Source organism: Priapulus caudatus, unplaced genomic scaffold (genome assembly GCF_000485595.1).
Source record: "Priapulus caudatus unplaced genomic scaffold, Priapulus_caudatus-5.0.1 Scaffold820, whole genome shotgun sequence".
NCBI lineage: Eukaryota > Metazoa > Priapulida > Priapulimorpha > Priapulimorphida > Priapulidae > Priapulus > Priapulus caudatus.
Window position 1 is genome coordinate 19759 of NW_014577881.1, and position 20530 is coordinate 40288.

The 20530-nt window shown below is 42.3% G+C and overlaps 1 protein-coding gene across 1 annotated transcript in view; it reads left to right on the top strand.

Annotated features, from left to right (window-relative positions):
• LOC106813757 (vacuolar protein sorting-associated protein 13B-like) overlaps positions 1-20530 on the top strand; it is a 46895-nt gene that overhangs the window by 10542 nt on the left and 15823 nt on the right. The window contains exons 10-41 of the mRNA XM_014817978.1: positions 133-367; positions 597-829; positions 1053-1209; positions 1316-1501; positions 2092-2206; positions 2383-2420; positions 3398-4315; positions 4888-4981; positions 5522-5642; positions 5845-6853; positions 7373-7513; positions 7644-7763; positions 8259-8453; positions 8675-8937; positions 9121-9247; positions 9420-9586; positions 9887-10071; positions 10469-10632; positions 11087-11214; positions 11900-12100; positions 12559-12642; positions 12827-12904; positions 13257-13409; positions 13888-14037; positions 14466-14723; positions 15077-15252; positions 15476-15637; positions 15861-16122; positions 16412-16588; positions 18084-18221; positions 18451-19060; positions 19819-19995. Of these exons, the coding sequence (XP_014673464.1) occupies positions 133-367; positions 597-829; positions 1053-1209; positions 1316-1501; positions 2092-2206; positions 2383-2420; positions 3398-4315; positions 4888-4981; positions 5522-5642; positions 5845-6853; positions 7373-7513; positions 7644-7763; positions 8259-8453; positions 8675-8937; positions 9121-9247; positions 9420-9586; positions 9887-10071; positions 10469-10632; positions 11087-11214; positions 11900-12100; positions 12559-12642; positions 12827-12904; positions 13257-13409; positions 13888-14037; positions 14466-14723; positions 15077-15252; positions 15476-15637; positions 15861-16122; positions 16412-16588; positions 18084-18221; positions 18451-19060; positions 19819-19995 (7222 nt within the window). The remainder of the gene's footprint in view (positions 1-132; positions 368-596; positions 830-1052; positions 1210-1315; positions 1502-2091; positions 2207-2382; positions 2421-3397; positions 4316-4887; positions 4982-5521; positions 5643-5844; positions 6854-7372; positions 7514-7643; positions 7764-8258; positions 8454-8674; positions 8938-9120; positions 9248-9419; positions 9587-9886; positions 10072-10468; positions 10633-11086; positions 11215-11899; positions 12101-12558; positions 12643-12826; positions 12905-13256; positions 13410-13887; positions 14038-14465; positions 14724-15076; positions 15253-15475; positions 15638-15860; positions 16123-16411; positions 16589-18083; positions 18222-18450; positions 19061-19818; positions 19996-20530) is intronic.

Here is a 20530-nt window from a genome sequence, read left to right on the forward strand (position 1 = left end):
TTATGTAATACCATGTTACTTTTTTTCATAACTACTAGTAGTAAACAATTTATAAAGATATATAACAAAAAATAAGTAATAGTAACAACTTATTTGTTAATAAATGTTATTGCGTGACTCTGCTATATTCAGATTGATGTGAGGTCTGTGACCATTCTTCTGCCCACTACATCCCTGCCAGCATCACCCACACCCCTGTCACCCCAGTCTGACACTGCTGGCAGTATTAGGGTGCACCTTAGACAAATGTACCAGAGTGAGACTCTACCTGAGTCACTGGTGTTAGTTTGTCCTGAGGTCTCTGTACACAGCAGTGGAGATCCAATCAGCACAGAGGAATTACCTGTTTTCATACCTAGCTCACGTGGTAAATACAATTTTAGCAATAAATCAATCAATTAAATTGCATTGACTATAGTTATTGCCAATGGTGCAGGCTTGATCAATTGTGCTGCTAAATATATTCGTTGGTGTACTGACTCCTGGATTACTTATGACTGTAGGTTTGATTTCGTGACTGGAGTAGATAAAGGTCAAGTTATTAGTGTAAATTATGTGTTGAGAGCTACTGCAGGTTTACCGTCGTTTGCTTGCAGGTGCCAGCTTACATCTACCATGGAAGGCAAGCATATGCAATGCCAGTGCTTATTCCTTACACCGAGGACGGGCACCTCTGCAGCTGTTGCAGCGACTAAGTCTGTCATCAACTATTGCCGTGGCAGCAAAGCATATGAGTGAGAAGAAGAGCAATGAGTCGGAGCTAAAGTCTATGGGTCTGGTCATTCACACAGATGTGGATCATTGTGTGCTCAGCTGCTCAGAGCCACAGGTATATATGCACGAATGCTAACTTAGGTAATGTTCGATCAATAATCATTTCAACAAAGCTATATATATATATATATATATATATATATATATAATCCAGTTGTTATTGAGAAACCACTCTATTAAAGCACATTATATATAACTTGTTAATAAATGTGTCACACTACTGGCTAAATGTTCAATGAACTTTGTAATTCATAACAGTATGAAATATTTTCGTTTAGGTCATGCTAGTACACAGGCTGTCCACACAGATTGTGTCCGGGTTGAGCCATATCTCTGAAGCCGTGAAAGTATCTACTATGCCGAGAGCAAATGTGCAGGCTAACACGACATTACCTGTACCTGCAGCAGTGTCGTCACCAAGCCAAACAACCGCGAGTAAAACTAACACCGATAGTCATACAGGGTAAATGAATTTTACATCATTTTCTCACTCCACATGTTAAAAAAATGCTAAATGTTCCTTAAATGCCATTGCCTTCAGCATCAAGAACGTTGAAACGAGACACGCTTGACTATAGGGTGAGGCATTGTTGCAGTCGTGTAGCGGGCCAGCATCCTCCTGTGATAGACACACCGGTGCCGAGGCGGCTCGCCATTTCATTGTGGATGCAGTGGACTGTCGCAAAGATTGCTGCTAACCTCTATGGCAATCTCCATGACGACACTGGTGAGACTCCTACTGATTATCTATAAATTCCAGTGATCTTTTAATTATGATGATAATAATATCACTAGTACTATAGTAGTAGTAGTACTACTAGTAGTAATAGTAACATAAAAATAAAAATAAAACATAAAACTAACAGTAAAAATATACATACATATTATAATATGTATATAACATATTATAAAACAATAACACAAAAAGTACATATATTAACTATACATGTATGCATTTATAAAATAATGATGATTGAGATATTGTACTTTCTGTATAATTTATGAAGAATACCTCAGATTCTGTTATTTAACGAATATCAGGTTAGTTTATTGCTATGTATAGTAAGGTTGATTTGATATGTTACGGTTCTATATGGAATTGATAGTTAGGCAGGTTAAGAGTCGGTAATACTGGTCTGTTTCATAGGAATAGAGAACAAATAAAACCGAAATAGAGCATGCGACTTCAAAGATAGTAAAAGCGGATAAAATAAAAAAATTATATGAAGTTCATTATTGTACTACTTAACATCTTAGATAAAATTGTTCTACGAGGAATTAGCGATGTATATACAGAGGATTTTTTTTTACTTTTAGAGTTCTGTGTTTCTGGAACGCTTGAAGACGTCACGTCCTCGATAGATCTGCAAGAGATTTATCAGAAAGCCAAGCTAAGGATTGCCACAATGGATGTCAGCCATTACCAAAAGAGGTTATTGCTATACGTGAAGTGCACTGAATAATGGTTGAGCATATAATACACAATATAGTAAAAGAGGGTGCATCACATTCACAAAGTGTATTTGATTGTGATTGAGTGCATTTTATGTAAGGTGGCTAAACCATGTGGTCAGCTCTATTGAGTTTGACAGTTGTATATGGTTACAGGAGAGGAGAGACTAGCTGGTCACCTGGAGCTTACGAAGGTGTGATTCTGACATGCACAGAAAAATTGGCTCATAATACACAGATTCTTACTACTCGTACAGGATGCCTGCAGGTACGTGGTAGTGCATGTGTAATGACAGGTATTCTTTATCAGATGTCACCGTGTAACTATTACAAAACATTTATCGTTATTATTGATCAAATTACATTTACTACATGTTATCATCATCTCTCGTTATAGAGCAGATTAATTACTACATGTTATCATCATCTCTCGTTATAGAGCAGATTAATTACTACATGTTATCATCATCTCTCGTTATAGAGCAGATTAATTACTACATGTTAATCATCAATCTTTCGTTATAGAGGCAGATTAATATACTACATGTTATGCATCATCTCTCGTTATAAGAGAGATAATTACTACATGTTATCATCATCTCTCGTTATAGAGCAGATTAATTACTACATGTTATCATCATCTCTCGTTATAGATTAATTACTACATGTTATCATCATCTCTCGTTATAGAGCAGATTATTACTACATGTTATCATCAATCTCTCGTTATAGAGGTCAGAATTAATTACTACATTGTTTATCATCATCTCTCGTTTATAGAGTGCAGATTTATTACTAGCATGTTATCATCATCTTCCGTTATGAGCAGATTTAATTGACACATGTTATCATCAATTCTCGTTATACGAGGCAGATTAATTACTACATGTTATGCATCATCTCTTCGTTATACTGAGCAGATTAGATTACTAGCATGTTATGCATGCATCTCTCGTTATAAGAGGCAGACTTAATTTAACATGTTATATCATCTCTGTGTGGATAAGGAGCAGATTAGTTATAATGGTATCATCATCTATCATTATTAAGCAGATTAATTACTACATGTTTCCGTCATCTATTGTTATTGAACAGGAATTATTTACTACATGTTTCCATCATCTATTGTTATTGAACAGACACATACTTACATGATGGTTTGGCCTCACAGGTGTCGGGCCGTATTCCCCGCTGTTCGCCCTCGCCGCACGGGTCCGAGGCAAGTCATGCGGCTTTCCTTCGCTGACGTTCAGCGCGCGCAGAGTAAGAGCGTGCAGCGCCGCTTGGGCGCGGCGCCGCCACCACCGCCACCGCCTCCCTCCCGCCCGCCCCCCGCCGCGCGAGCGCTGTCACCGCCGACGACCGCTCGGGCGGGCACGCTGCGTCGGCCGCACGTCTGGCGAGCTCGACGTCACGCTGCGCCCGCTTCCCGACCCCCGTCGTCCGATCCCCTCGGCGCGCCGGCCCCGGTCGTCCCCGCGCGAGCGCCCACCGCTCCGACATCGTGTGGCGCCCGCGCCGTGGCCCGTGCCGCTTGCTTGCGCTACGCGCCGCCCCCGACGCGTGCCGCCCCCATCCCCGGCACGCAGAACCACCCAGGCGAAGCAGTCCGCGAGCCAGGTGGACACGACCGAAAGTGGCGGCGTGTCCCGTCGATCTTCGGCGTGCGCGCGGGAACGCGGCGGCCAAGGTCGCGGCCAAGGTCGCGGCGGGTCGGGGAGCGACGAAGCTGGCTGGCACGTGACCAGCGGCCGTCTGCCGCTGCTGTACCTCAAGGCGAACACCTTGCGCGTGTTCCTGCCCTCCTTGCACGCGCCCAGGGTCGCCGGGAGAGATCCTCGTGGACGTGTGACGAGCGATGCGCCCTGCAGGGAGCAGCTGCTGTCGCTCAGCACCTGCAGCGACATGTGCGTGATGGAGATAGACACGGTGTCGCTGTCACCGCAGGCTGACAACCCTCTGCAGCGGCTGCTGGTTCGGAAGGACTTGTTCCAGAAGGCAGAGCGAGCGCGCATTACACATATTCCAGGCTCGGATATAGAAGACAGGCAGTATCAGCTGGATATCTGTGGGCTCGGCATCAGCACAGGTATCGGTTACTGTAGCACATCCCCAGTATCCACAATATCCCAAGATCCACAGTTGTAGCACTGTCACACATATGTGTCACTCTGCCAAACATGTATGCACCCCCGTGTAATGTGTTCCTTACTATATCTATTGCGTAATGCACATCTAACTATACCAGTCGTGTGTCTGCATATGATACGTACCTTGTTATCATATACTAATTCTTACATATGTATATATTGTGTTTCTTACAATATTTATCCGAATTTTTACATTTAATCTGTATGTTACTATACCTAACGTTATGTGTGTAATGTGTGCCCCATTGTTGTAATTGAAATTTACGTGTGCATGTTTTGTAATCACTACCTAAATGTTATAAAACATGGTTTTACAGGTACAATCCACAATCCCCGAGTATAAAAAAGAAATTATTACAGCTATTTAGTTTTATAAGTTTTTTAATCTAAGCATGCTTTATACACACATTCGTGTACGAGCTAGCAGTGTTCAGCATTGTTGATGCATGTATCTTGGTAGTGTGTGTTCATTCATACTAATAACCCTAATGGAACGTGATCTCTGTGACAGGCCTCTGGGAGAGTGTAGTACTGCAGGATGAACATGCAAATGATAGCAGAGGGCAGAACCCAGCTCTGGAGTGGAATCAGGGATTTGCGCTCAAGTACGTCTGTTTCTCGAACCTGATGTCTCCTTACTGACTTTTAATCTCCTAATGCTCCTCTCTAGCCACATCAATGTTCTGTTCTTACTTCTTAGCATGAAATGATTTCCAAGGGGGGGCCTGGAGGCAGTCGGCTGTGTGGAACAGTGGCACTATACTTGATTTAATAAATTCCAGATCCGGACTCGAAGAAGGAGAAGAAGCATGAAATAAAATACACAAAAAAGCTTTCATACCTTGAAGTTACTTTTGTATTTCATTATGTTCTGATGAATTGCAAGCTTAAAAACAGTGTACCTAAAAATTGTACTTTCACTCATGTGATTCAGGCAGTGAGAAGTGAAATATTTACTTTTTGTGTTTATTATAATCACAAAGCATAGAGATCGAAGGTTGTTTGATATGGAAACACCATCTTTAAATTGACAAGTAGTAATCTGTTATTGCTAACATTTGGGATTATTGTATAGGTATTATATTTTACTAGAATAACTGATGTACTATACAAGCTACTAATACATACTAATTTACATGTTTCAGTGAATCGGTAAAAAAAGTGATCAGGCATCTTCCCTTGGTCTCAAAGTTTGATCTACGATTGGTGGCGGCACCTTCCATAGTGTACAGTAACTATTCATCTGATAAGAGCTTATCTTCAGAGGTATGTACACATTTATGCACAAGATTTGTGTTTTTTGTCTTTTTCAACAACATAACTTTCCATCCTCCCAAAACTCTTAGCTACCTACAAAGTTAAAAATGTACAATTATGCACTGATCTATCAGCTACATGAGTTACATTAGTAGAAGTTACTATCTACTGATTGCTGTCACTAGAACATGCATCTTTGGTTTTGTTACAGCCCGTCCTTGTATGCGGTCATTCTGTGGAAGTTAACATAACCAGTGATCTGGACTTTTACATAAACAGCCACCAGGTTGAGTTCGTGCATGGCTTTGTCACTGAGAATCTTGAGGAGGTAGCTAGGCTTTGCAAGCAGAGCTTCAGCGGCTTGGCTGAGCCCAATACAGCCCCTAGTGGAGCAGGTGTCGATGGTAGAGCGTTCGCCAACGTAAACGACAGCGGAGTTGAGAGCTTGGTGTCGAGTCGGCAGGACAGTGGCCGGGAGACGCTTAGCCACGAGCCGTTGCTCAGCGACCGCGAATCGGTCCGCACGCTACCGGAAACGATGGCTGAGGAAGAAGCGCCACCTACTGGCAGCGAGGCGTTCGTCTCGTTCGACCTACTGTTGACAGCCGGTCGCATATCAGTGGCGGCGTACTCCGTAGCGGAGAGCGAACCGGAGCGCCAAGCCGGTTCTGTTGAGGAACACGCTCGGGGCACGGCTACAGAGCGGCGCAGGAGACCCACGGGGACCACCGACCCTGTTCGCGTAGATCTGCCGATCCTAATCGCTGCAGAGGCGCCGGGCAGCGTAGCCGTGCCGGCGGGGGGCTGGACGCAGAGCGCGCCAGCTGGCACATACGCGCACGGATCGATATCAACTGCCTCGCTGATCGGCGAGGACTTGTTCGAGCATGCCAGTGAGTTAGTCGCCGAGGGGTTGCCATTGGCGACGGGCGTCGTGACGACAGATGCACCCTCGGCAGACGTAGACGATGTGATGTGGGAGGAGTGCCGTAGCGCGGCGCAGCAACAGCCCCATGGCTCATTGCTGCACAGCTCGTCTGACGAAATGGAGGAAGCTAGCCGGTGTGGTCGGGCACCGGCGTGCAAAGTGCACCCGTTCCTGTACGTGCTGTTTTCCCAGCCCCACACCTATGTCCTGTGCAAACCCAACAAACAGAAGATTGAGGCTTCTTGCTACAATGTGGTGGTGAGAGGTGGTCAGAGCCCAGTTGATATATATGGTGAGCGATATGTCTGACCTATACAGGTTTGAATTGAGTGCATAGTTATTAATCTCGCTAGTGTGTACACATAGTTTACGCGATCGGCAAAATGTAAAAGTAATAAGCAATTGACGTGGTTTCATATTCGGTTGTACATACCTTGCTCATGCAGTTTACTAGTCTATGTCATTGAAACCTCTACTATAGAATCATAGAGCCCAGCTGGGTGCTCTAAGTAAATGTACAGTGATTGACTGCCACTAAGTTTGAAGAACAGCGATAATTAAAAGGTAAAGATGAGAATAGTTTCATCTTTCAAATATGAAATGTTTAGTTGTGATATTATCAAAAGTAAGTATAATCAATAGAATCAAATGTATCCCCATGCCTCTGCCATTTTATATGTCAAATACACTGCAATTACCACATAACAATAAAACAAAACAAAACGTTTTGAAACATCAGTTGTAAGACAAATATTGTGCCTGTGTTATGGTATGATGATGGCAATGCAGTGTGTGTGCATGTATTTTGTAGATGTTGGAGAGAAGCTGGTGCCCTGCATGCATGACTATCCTCTACATTGGTTGGATACGAAGCCTGGCAGAGCAGATCCCAAGACGGGTTGCTTGCCTAACTTGTATACTATCACTGCTGTCGACTTCCTGAGTGGTCTAGGTAAACAATCTGCACTTGTAATTTAGTATGACTGTCATCATTCATGCTGGTATGGCAGTGCCACTAATCGATGCTGTATGGCATGCTGCATGATTTTAATTCTCAAGAGTCCATATTTGCTGTTATCTAGCGAGTGTGAGAATAAGATTGGAGTGCCCTCTGACAATCAACTTGAGCCTTGCGAAGCTAAAAGAAGTGATCGAATACTACCAGACTCTAGACAACTTTTTAAAGCTATCAGCTGACACAGGTATAATATCACAGGCTCAGATGCTTGGGCTGCTTTAGAGTAAAAAACGTTAATTCTTTAGACATTGTGCTTGATACCATTGGTTTAATCAGTATATAAATTCTATTGGATATAGCCTTTATAAAATCTGTTTTATATTAATAGTTTGATTATTATTATGTCATAACGTTTCACATAGAGTAGGAATGTGGTGGTGCATTTAATTTGAGTAGATATTATCAAGAGAGATTGTACTGTTGCGAATATTCATGCACATAAGTAGTTGGCAGTCTCTGAATGCCATGCAGTTAAGAGAAACACCGTTAACATGCGTTTTACTTCATAAACATTATGTTATAATGATGGTTGTACCATTATAGACTATATCCCAGTATAATGCATAATAAATAATGTATAGATTTTACTCTAACTGAATTTGGTATAATAAAAATACGAATGCATTTATTGTATGTCATAATATGCATTATATTACTTATCGCAATCATAACTGCATAGGTGACCATCACATCAAACCTGCGAAAACCAACATTCAAGTTCCCACTCTTCTAAAATATGTGACTAGTGTTCACCTCAACACCAATGAGATTTCTGTCGTCATGGAGACAATGCCGTGGTGCGCTTCGCGTCCCCAGCTAATTGTGTCTGTGCTCGGGAGTGATGCTAAGTTGAATCTCAGTCTCTGTCATCAAGGTTAGGTTCATTCAGTTCATTAGTGAGTGTGAAATACTGTTGCATTAAAAATATGCAGGCATTGCATGGTAAATTTGAATAACATGATACAAGTGAACAATGTTTAAAATTAACGTTTTATTAAAATCTGTAACATAATTGCATTGCAAAGAGAGTGGATATAAGCTGTTTTGCACACGTTTTGCCAACATTTTATTTAGATGCTGTTCGCATTTGTCTAGGCACTCCCGATGAAATTCTGATCTCTGGGCATGTGGATGGTCTGATGTTAAAGACGGCATATTTCGACTGTTGCCGCCAATTTGTGGGTCCTGTAACACTGGATGCCAGCATTGGTGTGCTGTGGGTGGGAGATGCAGGGGGAGCTCACTCCATCCCACTAGTCACTCTATTCATAGAGACTGAGATGGTACCTCTGACCATGGGTCAGGAAAATGTACTTTGCATTGAACTTCTACTGACTCATGTGCATCAATTCCTAAAGGTAATCCGCTAGTAACTTTTTCATCTATGTGATCAGGATAACATGATAAATAGAGCATCTGATAATCTGTTCATTGTGTTAGACTCCTGGTGTGTTGACGGTACCTAGTTGGCTTGATGAATAATTATTATGGCTTGCACGTATCAATTGTCCCACACATCTTGACTTCAACTTAACTTTCAGGAATACTCCAGTGTGGGTCCTGCTGCCAGCAATGATAAGATGCCAAAAAGTAAAAAGCAGTGTCAGGGATGTGTACAGGGATTAGATGATCTAAGGACTGGCAGCTTTGAGTATGTGTATGACACAGGTATGTTCCACTGTCATGGAGCTGGCAAATCATGTTTCTGAGATGGAAGCGTCTAGTATCATCTAAGTCTTGCATATTACAGATATATTAAATTCATAATCAATTACAAATAATAATGCTGTGCTATGTTCTCTAACACCTCATACTTAATACTGGCTGTGGGTGCTTCCAGACTGTTTAGGGAAGGAGCCAGCAACGTGGGAAATAGTGTTTTGCCCTGATAAAAGTACGATGACCTGGCGGTATCCTGAGCCAAGGTCGCTCACCAAGGTCACCATTGATCCCGTGCCCATCAGAAGTACACTGAAAAGCGATGTTGTATCTGAACAACATCCAATGGTATGTCACTGTCCAGACCTGACATACCGTAGATAGATAGACCGTAGACCTTAGACAGATGCATTGCTGTTTTATGCATTTGACTATTACAATTACACAAAGCAGCTAAATTTAATTTAATTAATAAATAATCATAAATAATTAGCTATTAATAAATAAATAATGAATACCTCATTAGTTAAATAAATAGGCACGCAATTCAGGCAGCATTACTTGACTGTCATAAGCTTGTTACAAAATACTATTGCTGTATGTGTGTTGCGGTGTTGCCTTATAGCTGGAGCGTTTGCCTTATTACAGGTCCCATGTGTCTTGCAATATTGGGACCCACTGCGTCGCATATTTCTGGATGCCAAGGACTTCACGCTGTCTGAGAGTGCCTCTTATAGTCTGAACCTGCCAAAAGATTCACTCGAAATGCCTGCCTCGAATGTGTGGAGAGTGCTTATCATCGGCCACCAGCAACAGCAGCAGCAGCTGTATGGGTGCGTATATATATATATGCACACACGTGTATGCGTGTATGCGTATGTGTGTGTGTGTGCATGTGTGTCTGTGTGTGTGCGTGTATGCGTGTGGCTGTGTGTAGTGTGTGTGCGTGTGTGTTGGGGCGTGTGTGTGTGTGTGTGGTGTGTGTGTGTGTGTGTGTGTGTGTGTGGTGTGTGTGTGTGTGTGTGTGTGTGTGTGTGTGTGTGTGTGTGTGGTGTGTGTGTGTGTGTGTGTGTGTGTGTGTATATGTGTGTGTGTGTGTGTGTGTGTGTGTGTGTGCGTGTGTGCGTGTGTGCGTGTGTGCCTGTGTGTGACAGTGACTAGCTATGAGAAGAGAACAGCAGTATATGAGAAAGATGAAAGGCATCAGTATTCACTGTTATTTTGTTGCAGGCCTGCCATGGAGGTTGCGCCACCATTTTCCCCAACTGTGCTAGCTGCTTGCATGCACATCGACTCCTGCTTCAACCCGGCACTGATGGCAACCGTGCTGGCATGTGTCAGCGTCAGCCTGCTGCAGTTCCGCCTGTGTCAGCATCCACAGCACCTTGGAAAAAGTGGGTACACCGTGTAGTTATTACTGCAGTCATGAGTGCTCTGTCATCTTAGCACTACATATCATCATGCGATAATAATTATTAACCCCTGATATTATGTAAACTGTACATGTCATTAAATTGGTATATTACCAAAGTCGTGCTGTCTAATGCATTGGCACTAGAAACCTCATTCAAGCAGCATGCTGTCAAAGTTATCTCGTCTACTGCTGTACTGCTACAGATCTCTGCAGCATGCAGTTACTATTGGGTGTTAAAATCTGCCAACTTTACCAAAAGTTGTAGTCATGAAAGCTTACTCGTGGAAAATGGCTGCTGTGATTACAGTATATCAGTTTTAGTGCTGATCATTTTTACTGTTAGGGTATGCGCTCAATGTTGTGTGCTGGCATGAAAACGTTATGAAATTAATACGCAAGGAAGATACCCTTTTTACGCATTTTGCTGTCTGTAGGCCTTCCTGACAAGTTGCGCTCGTTTAGCCTTGATGAACATGAATCAACAGAGCAGGAGATTTTGGTTGTCTCGATGGAATCTCCGACATCATATTACAAGCGGTGGCGAGATCGTGGCCAACTGGAAGTAATTACAGCAATATCAATTTTTCATGTCATGTCAGCATCTGCATAATGTGCAGCATTATTAGATTAATAACCTCTATTATATCACTCCTGATATCATTAATCAATTTGTATATACATATGAATTAAGATTTTCTAACAATATACGATATATGCAGTGGATGTGGAGTAATTTTTTTGGTCTAGCTTTTCACACACACTTAAAGTTTATGCGGTAATGTGAATAACCAAAAAGAGAAATAATAGATGGAAAAACAAGAAATAGTTTCTGTTAGTCCTGGGGCAATATCATTAGCTTCAGCGGTGTCTCGTCTCAGTCTGTCCTTGCCATGTGTCTGGCCTCAATGTTTGGTTGACACCTGTTTTGCCTTAGTGTTTCACAATGCTGTCTCGTAAATGTGTCTCGCCTCAGTGTCTCATCTCCGGCTGTTTCGATGTAGTGGCTACATGACGCGTGTCTCGCATAAATGTATCATGAATAGTAGAGGAGCTAGGGATATAATTGTGCACTTTTTGACAAAAGCATGAAAATTGGCACGAAGGTAGTTTAAGATATGTACATTCGTATGCGATCGGGTACCCATCTCCATCGGCATGGTATCTGGGCGCCATCTTGTATTTAAAAATGGTTGCCATCAAATAGAAGATGCGCAGCACCTTAGTAACACGTACCTATCTTGTCTCAGTGTGCAGCCAGCATCAGCTGTGATGTCGTCGAGTATAGGAACCTGACCATGATGCCGCTGCTGGAGACATGCCTCTTCCAGCTGCAGCTCGAGGATGACCATGGACATTTCAACTGCTCCCTGGAGATGGAGCCACTAGTCTTGAGGCTCGGGCAGAGTGGTGTGCACACGCTTCACTCTGCTCTGCTAGCCTGGAGGCAGGTAAGTGCCTCGCGTACGTCTACGTGTGCACACACACGCGCACACACACCATGGCACCACTGCAGCATATGGTGTGACAAATTTAATTTTAATTTAAAGTTTTATATTTCAATTTATGTCTGTACTTTATGTGTCCGATACACTTGGAAGTCCAAGCAACTTACAAAATTCATTAAAAGTTCTCGTTAATGGTATTTATTATTGAAAAAAAAGAAGTTAAAACTCAAAGAAATAATTTAAAAAATTTATTCTTTGATTCTAATTTAATTCATTTCTGTTTTGCACGACGTACCATGAGTTGGAGTAGCCAAAATTAATAGCCAAAATTCTTTCACTTGGCTTAGCTTTTGAACCTAGATATTCTATGGGCGCTGTTCCGTATTGAGAATATGAAACTGAGCTAGTGAACGGGCAGATGGCGTAAGTCATTCATCATATCACCTTTATTCGGGTTGCAGATGCACAACCTTGATGGGGATCAGGTCATAATGGGCAGCTATGTCATCTGCAATGACACGGATGAGGCTCTGCTAATTGGCCAGGTGCAATTCCAGACTTATTAATGTCAGAACGTCCTCCTGTTTTATTTCCATGCATTGACAACTGTCCATGTGTATTGCTGGTTACATGTCTCTGAATAGATTATCTTCAGTTTGTGTTGGTTATGTGCAACGCACATAATCTGTAGCAAGTTCAGCAGTGAAATATCTGGTGCCTGTTTTACAGATCGGCACGGGAGAAAGCCTGATAGTACTGAGCGGTGAGATGTATGCCTATAGCTGGAGAACGCATAAGCACAAACAGGTAGCACCAGCTGCTTACCGCTACTTGTATTTCAATTGTTCGTGTGTCTGCATGTAATCATGTACTTTCATAGATACATACATTTTACATGCGTGCACGCAGGCTTGCTTACACATGTAGATATGTAGATACGTACACATATACATGTACAGTAAAATGCATAACAAAATCTTGTTACACTGTGGCCATGTGTGGTTATTGTAGTGGTGGTAGTAGTAGTAGTTGTGATAGTCATAGTGGTAGGAAGTAGAAGATAGGCGTCGGTCTTGTTTTTTTTTTTTTAATTGTTTTAGTCATTAGCATTCGTTCAATCTTCATTCGTAATGTTGCTAGTTTTGCACTCGGTCCACAGGAGCTGAAGTTGAGTGTGGAGGGCATGGGAGGAGAGTGGAGCCCTGCCATCAACATTGATCAGCCAGGAAGCCACGTTGCCTGCATCACGCACGATGGAATCAAAAAGACCCTTGTCGTCAAGATCAAGCAACTAACGAACTTTCAGAAGCAGGTAGAGTTGGCTATTGTGTTTGGCACCTGTAACAAACTTTCAGAAGCAGGTAGAGCTTGGCTATTGTGTTTGGCACCTGTGTCCTCAGACTTATATAGCTGACATATCTCGCATTACTTATACTAGCCAACGTCATAGCCTGAGCTAATTATTCGTGGTGATAGTTGATATTACTACACCTGGCTGTACGTGATGGCAATCATTGTTATTTTCGTGGACATCTTTATGTATATAACACTATTGTAGTTTCTCTATTAGGAAAGTCCTACACTCTCATACACACACGCGCACCAGCATGTGTACGCACGTACGCACACACATGAGGTTCTTCCTCAGAGTATTTTAGAAAAGGTGATCCAGCTATCAAATGAAAACTGGTTAAATGTTATTGACTCAATTTCGTATTTGGTGCTTTTCGAGTGTGTTTCAAGAATTTCGTAAAACACCTTGATATAATATAATATTATTGTTTTGGTAGATTGTAGTGAGTGGGTTGCTGCTGCTCTCTAGCCGTCTCTCTCATCGTGTGGAGGTGCAGCTGATCGTGCGCAGAGATGAGGGCGTGCCAATGACATTCTGTTATCTGATGCTAGGCTGCAGTGACACCGTACCTTCTTGTATAGTAGAGGTAATTACATATTCGCTGCAGCAATACTCTACATCCAAGATCCAGCTTACAAAATCCAATCAAGCTTTGTGCACTCGTGGTACGTGATATGCACCTATCCATATCCTCTCAACAAACACAGCATAAGTTCACCTTACTAATATGCTATAACTATTACTCTGACTGCAGCATCATATTTCTTACTGAACCGATGAGGTAATTAATTACACACATTTAATATATAGTTCATACAAGCATGCGCATAACACATTCAGTAAATGTAAAATATATATTAAATATATATTAAAATTTAGCTAGAACCATTGTTTTCACACTATTTTTCACATTGCCAGCAGGCACTCGATGCATACGCAGATATTGCTTAGTTCTAGATGCCAGCCAGTTTATTTTTATTTGGAATTTTTACGCGGTTCTGTTAATAACTGCAGGAGGATGACCGAGTTTCATTGAGAGTCAGATTGTTGGACTTCAATACATCCCAAGAGCAGTTGCACCTGGTGCAGCATTCTGGTCTGGGGCATTCTCACTTGCCCAGAGAGGGCTTCGATACACCATGGTCCCAGGAGTTACACCACGTGACAGAAGAGCCAGAGTTATTAAAGGTTCCACTAGAGGAGAAGGGGAACTTTGTTCACATCTGGTGTCAGCGGTTTTGCCAGAGTTTCGGAGCCACTACACAGAGACTGGTGAGTCAGAGCTGACTGGCGAATTACCGTTACATTATATAATGAAGCAGATCATGAACGAACTGAAATTATTTATTCCATTTCTGTTGTTTCATTTCCATATGAACAATATCCAGATCCACACATCTCATAACGGACATTATCAGCGCTCTACGTGGCGCGTATGTTATTGCATGTAAACACTTGATAATGTCACTGCTATGTAAATACGGGCAGGTGACAAAGTCGGTGTCTTGTGGATATGGGACAATGTCAGCATGTGTCAATGTCAAGAGTCATCTTTGTTCTTGACAGCTGTGGGAAGGCATGGCCACCACGGATTCTTATTCACTCTCCATCTGTTCTCTCTGCAGCTTTTGCTCACTCCACTATTTGTTGTGCGCACCCACCTACCCCAACCCCTCATCATGAACGTGCACACTCAGAGGATGCATGCCACCCAGCATGTACAGGTCGAAGGTCAAGGCCAGGAGCATCAACTGTGGCCTCCGTGTGGGGAGCTCGCACACAGCCTCACGTTTCAGCTGGGGTAGGTTGCTCCTTTGCTTTAAGGTCAGTCTCTATAGCTCCAGTTCCTACTATCCTCACAGTCACCTATGAGCCAGCCAGTATCTAGCAAGTATCAACACTGATTTTGATATTAATTTATTTTTATTATTGACTCAACTAGCATTGATTTCAATTTCTAGTATGCCCTGTGAAAACCCACTACCACAAGTTTATTCTGTGTTTTTCTGTGTGTGTGGTTATAGGAAAAACCTGAAGCCGTCCAGCCCCTCATTGCCTCTCTCAGTGGGCATGGTGGAGCAACTGCCAAAACAGCCAGTCAGTCAGGTGGATATTGACCAGCTCTGCCATGGCTGGCAATCAGACCATGAGCTACTCTGGCCATACAATTCTGAGGACATGGAAAGGTGTGATGTGAATGTGTGTTAATCGTGTTCATTTTAAGTATGTAGGTATAATCTCTTTAAAAGTGTCAGTTTATCTGACAGGCGAGTTTGTCGTTAATGTTATAATAATAACTAACATAGTAATAATGAACTACATAGTGGCAATGAGGATATCTTCTTAACAAATTCTTCTTTTTATTAATAATAATAAAATTATCATTGTTATATTTGTACGTTTACCTAGAGATCTGAAGATGTTTGCAGAGTTCAATAAGTGCAGACCACATCTGAAGTCAGCGGGGCACTGTGAGATCACAGACCAGCCGGACGTTGAGCTACAGGTGGACATGGCGCAGCTGTGGCCAGCATGTAACACCCTTCTTGTGGACGTGAAACCATGGTGCCTACTGGTCAATGACACCGACTGGACTCTTGTCGTTTCGAGTGGGAATACAACTGAATGGACAGTAGCCAGTGGGCAGTCTATGGCACCATCTGTAATTGAGGTAAATCCACATGACGTTAGGTCTTGTGTAGCTTTGTGCAGTATAACCCTACAATTAAGGACCATATGGCAGTTCCTTAGGCAATTATATGTGTTTTAACTCTGAGTCATCAGGGTAATTTTAATGTAACATTAATTTTCATCCCTAGCTAGGTAAAAAAACGGTATTCTAGAATCTGAAAGATTTTCGACCTTTTGCGCTATTTGTCATTCTGGTGAGTGCTGCATGCATGGTCTGTACATCTCTATCATAGGCATCATGTGAATATACGTGTGTATACATGTTGCAGGGCACATTCAAGCTCGGTTTATCGCTTTCTGGAGAGATATGCTCGTACTCTGAGCCTATTCAGCTGTCTGATGAAGAAGATCAGTCTATGCGATACTACCCTGCAATCAAGGGAATTCTGTGTCGACATGGTTACACGCACACAACAATCCTGCTAGAACAGGACAACACTAAACAGGTACACTGTGGTATTTCAAGAGACGTTTGGAGATCATAACAAGCCACTTTTGACATTGAAAGGGTAATTTAGTCCACAGTCCTAAACTCCTAACCTAGCTCAAACTTCTTCAACAAAATTTCATTCTTTTGTTGTAGTCTAACTTAAATTGTGGGTAAGTTGATATCTGTCCATCAAGCACAGCAATGACATCAATATATGACTCAAATATAAACATAGACATAAACATATAGATATAGGATCTCCCATAGTGTTCGTGCTTTGTAACAAGTCTTTGTAACAACTGCTTTGTAAGAAGTCTACGATGGTGTCATTCAGTATAAATAAACAGTTACCTTAAATTAATTTTTTATTAGCTTACCTTGACATCGTCAAGATGAGCTATTGCCATGGGGTGTCGTCTGTCGTACGTCTGTCCGTCTGTCCGTCTGTCCGTCTGTCTGTCAACATTTGGCTACGGTCAACGATAACTTGAGAACCATTTGAGCCACATGTTTCAAATTGCATACAGTTGTTACTCCTATGGGAGAGATGTGAACGTCCTATTTTGGAGCACGCCAGTTGACCTACTTTTGAGCCACGTCCATTTTTTGGCAAAAATGGAAATGGCCATAAGTCAGTTCAGGTTCAACGGATATTGCTCATTTTTGGTATGTGAATGAATAAGGACTGGCTCCAAAACATATCACACAGGTTTTTATATTTTTTTTAAATTATGCAAATTAGGTAGATTTTGTCAATTTCACTATGCATTTCAGTGTCTGCTTATACGGTCAACGATAACTCAAGAACCGTTTAACCCACATGTTTCAAATTGCATACAGTTGTTACTCCTATGGGAGGGATTTGAACGTCCTATTTTGGAGCACGCCAGTCGACCTACTTTAGAGCCACGCTCACTTTTTGACAAAAATGAAAATGGCCATTTAGATTCATTCGATTTTGTTAAATTTACCTACCTACCTACTCATACCTACGTGTAATATTGTGTTTTAGATTCTTCGTTACAGTAATTTGACTGGAATATTTTATTGCTTTTATTTGCGCGATAATCGAAAACCAAAATGGCGATCATTTAGGCGTAGCGCCATCTCTCGCCCAGATTTCAGACATTCAGATCTGAAACATTTATTTTTGCATCAAAACTAACCCTGAAACAAAATAGTGAAATTTCTATTAGTATAAAACGGGGAATAAGGACATTTGATCACATTTTGGTCTGTCATAAATGAAACACTTAGTGACTTACCAAATTTTAAATATCATCTCCCTCGTCTATCACACCCAATGTGAGCTATAGTGTCATTGACACTTTCATTATTATTTATTTATATTTATTTATTCAATTGCTAGTGCTGTCAGATTACAGCTGTACAGTCAACATTAAACCAGGTGAATCAAATTTGATGTAAACATAATGGCTGTGCAAAGGCTTTAATAATAATGCTCCTGGGGTTATCGTACATTGAAACTTACTGAGAAAATGTGTTTTCAGATATGTTACCTGACTCTGCAATCCGTTATAAAGCATGGCATTAGAGTTGTCACGCTCACGTCTAGTGTTGCTATTGTTAACAACACCGATTCACTGCTACATGTGAAGGCGTTCTCTGTGCCGCACACACAAACCAAGGTATGCCATAAGGAGATTAATGGTATGCACTCAGTCTCTGTATATAAGCTAGCTATGAGAAGGTTTATATCTCTTTTGCATGTGTATGTGCACTAACACCCAATATCAGGCCTGTCGCATCATGTGTAAATTTTTTGTTAAAATTTAATATTATTAAAATTAAAGCCCATGCCCTGCTCAGAGTACCCTGATGGTACATCGGGTGTGTAACACGCTCTGATTTCTGCAGGTGAACGTTCTGGACTGCTGCAGTCGAACCGTGTGCCTTCCACCCAATGACGGCTCACACGAGACCGCCTCCACACACCATCTCTGCATGTGGGACATCCCGCCACCGCCGCAAACCGTCGCAGAATACGTGTCCTACCTGACCTTCAGCCATGCGGGCCACGCATCACGGCCGATGGCTGAACAGTACGCGTGGAGCCATCTGGTGAGGTTGAAACGCGACATGGACGGCCGTCACGTCATCGCCGTGCCTTCCATAGATGGACGCTCTGCGCATTCTCCGGAGGTGGCAGACACGGTCGAGACGGCAGAGTGCAATGCAGGCGTAACGGCGGGCACGGCAAGGGCAGCAGTGGCCGAGGTGGCGACGGCAGCTGCTGCTAATACAACAGCAGGCGTGGCCACGGTGGCTGCGCGTTTGCCCGGAGTCGCAGCGGGAGTGGCTGGGGTGGCGAAGCTATCATGTACCGAGTGCTACTCTCTTACCGCGCAGCACCACAGGGGCGTGCTGTATGTCATCGTAGAGCGGGAACCTGCGCCGCAGCTGCTCCTACACAACAACTGCGCGGTGGTTCTCTACTATGGCCAGGGCGTCAGTCAGCCGACGGAAGGTACGCACCAGCGAAGACCGTATACAATAAGACGTGCCACTCACTGTGCTTTCCACCTTAAAATTGTGTCCCACTCATGACACTAGAGCCGACAAACGGCAAGTTACTATCTGAAGGTTACCAGCGGACTATTAATAACAGAGATTGTATAGATTAAATAGATAGTATGGAGTATGATTTTTACAAAGCAAGATAACACATTTTAAGCAGGTGCACATTTTAAGCATTTTAGGCCATGTTCACAACAGTTGATGCAGTGTAACGCCTCATAAAAACGTATTTTTGAAGATCCACAAAATAATTATTGGTACAATTAAGTGTTTACATCACAATTGGCCGAATTTAGGCAATTTGTGTTGTTTTTTTCGTTTTCAACTGATAAAGTAAAACCTTTGTTAGAAGTACATAATTGTTCTCACTGATAACCTGGTGGAGGCACATGTTCACAAACTAGCTGGTTATTATATCGTGTTTTGCATATTCTTGCGTTTGAACATGGAAGTGATCATGCTATCAGTAAGAATGAATGAATCCGAAGCCCTTCTCATGTGCATAACCACCGGCACCACATCTCTAAATTGTAATGCCAGTGTATATAGTATACAGTAAACACTTTCTGTCTGGGAGAAAGTTCTTCGCCGTCAGTGTCCATTGCTTTTTTTTAAATTATAATGTGGCACATCGTGCACAAATTGCAAAGATTAGTTTATCAATATCTTGTTCACTTGTGTTATTGTCATCGTGGTTTTTCAATGCAGGGGTGACAGTGCAGGAGGAGGCAGAACTAGTGACGCAACTTCCCCGCCTCCTCCCTCACAGCCGGGCACACTACACGTTTCCCTCCACGTCGGCACATTTTCCTGATGTTGGAGCCTGCAGTAAAGCGAGGCTTCATCTAGGTCAGACACATGAGAGAAGCATCTCGTGGAGCTCAGGTAGGTGTACAATATGACGCGCCTCTGTGTGCCAGCAAGTGACGGTCTGCGGGATCAGAGTGTAACAGCAATCACATATCTGTAACGTTTTTGAGCCACGCTTGACACATTTCTTTATTTTCTTATTTATTCTTATATTGCACCAATTTATACATTATTTATGTCACATTTCAATAACTCTGTACTTTAATTTTTTAATTGTTATCTTTGTTAACAACACATGCTCACACATGTGAGTAATTTTAAATAATGAAGCAAGATGTGCAGATGCAGCATTGAGCTCATCTTTCTTTTCACATTATTTCAGATCACTTATGCAGCATATACTAGTAATAGTGTATATTACATGGATCCTACAGAAAGGGATAGCTAACTATGTGTGTGCTATTTTAAATTTGTATACTAGGGATTTTATCAAGTGGTAGCAGAGGGTAGTTCCACTTGATAAACTGTTGAGTAAACGAACGCTAAATGACACTATCCCTTACTCCCTTATACGGAGGCTCACAATGTTCTCCTCGCGTGCACAATTCAC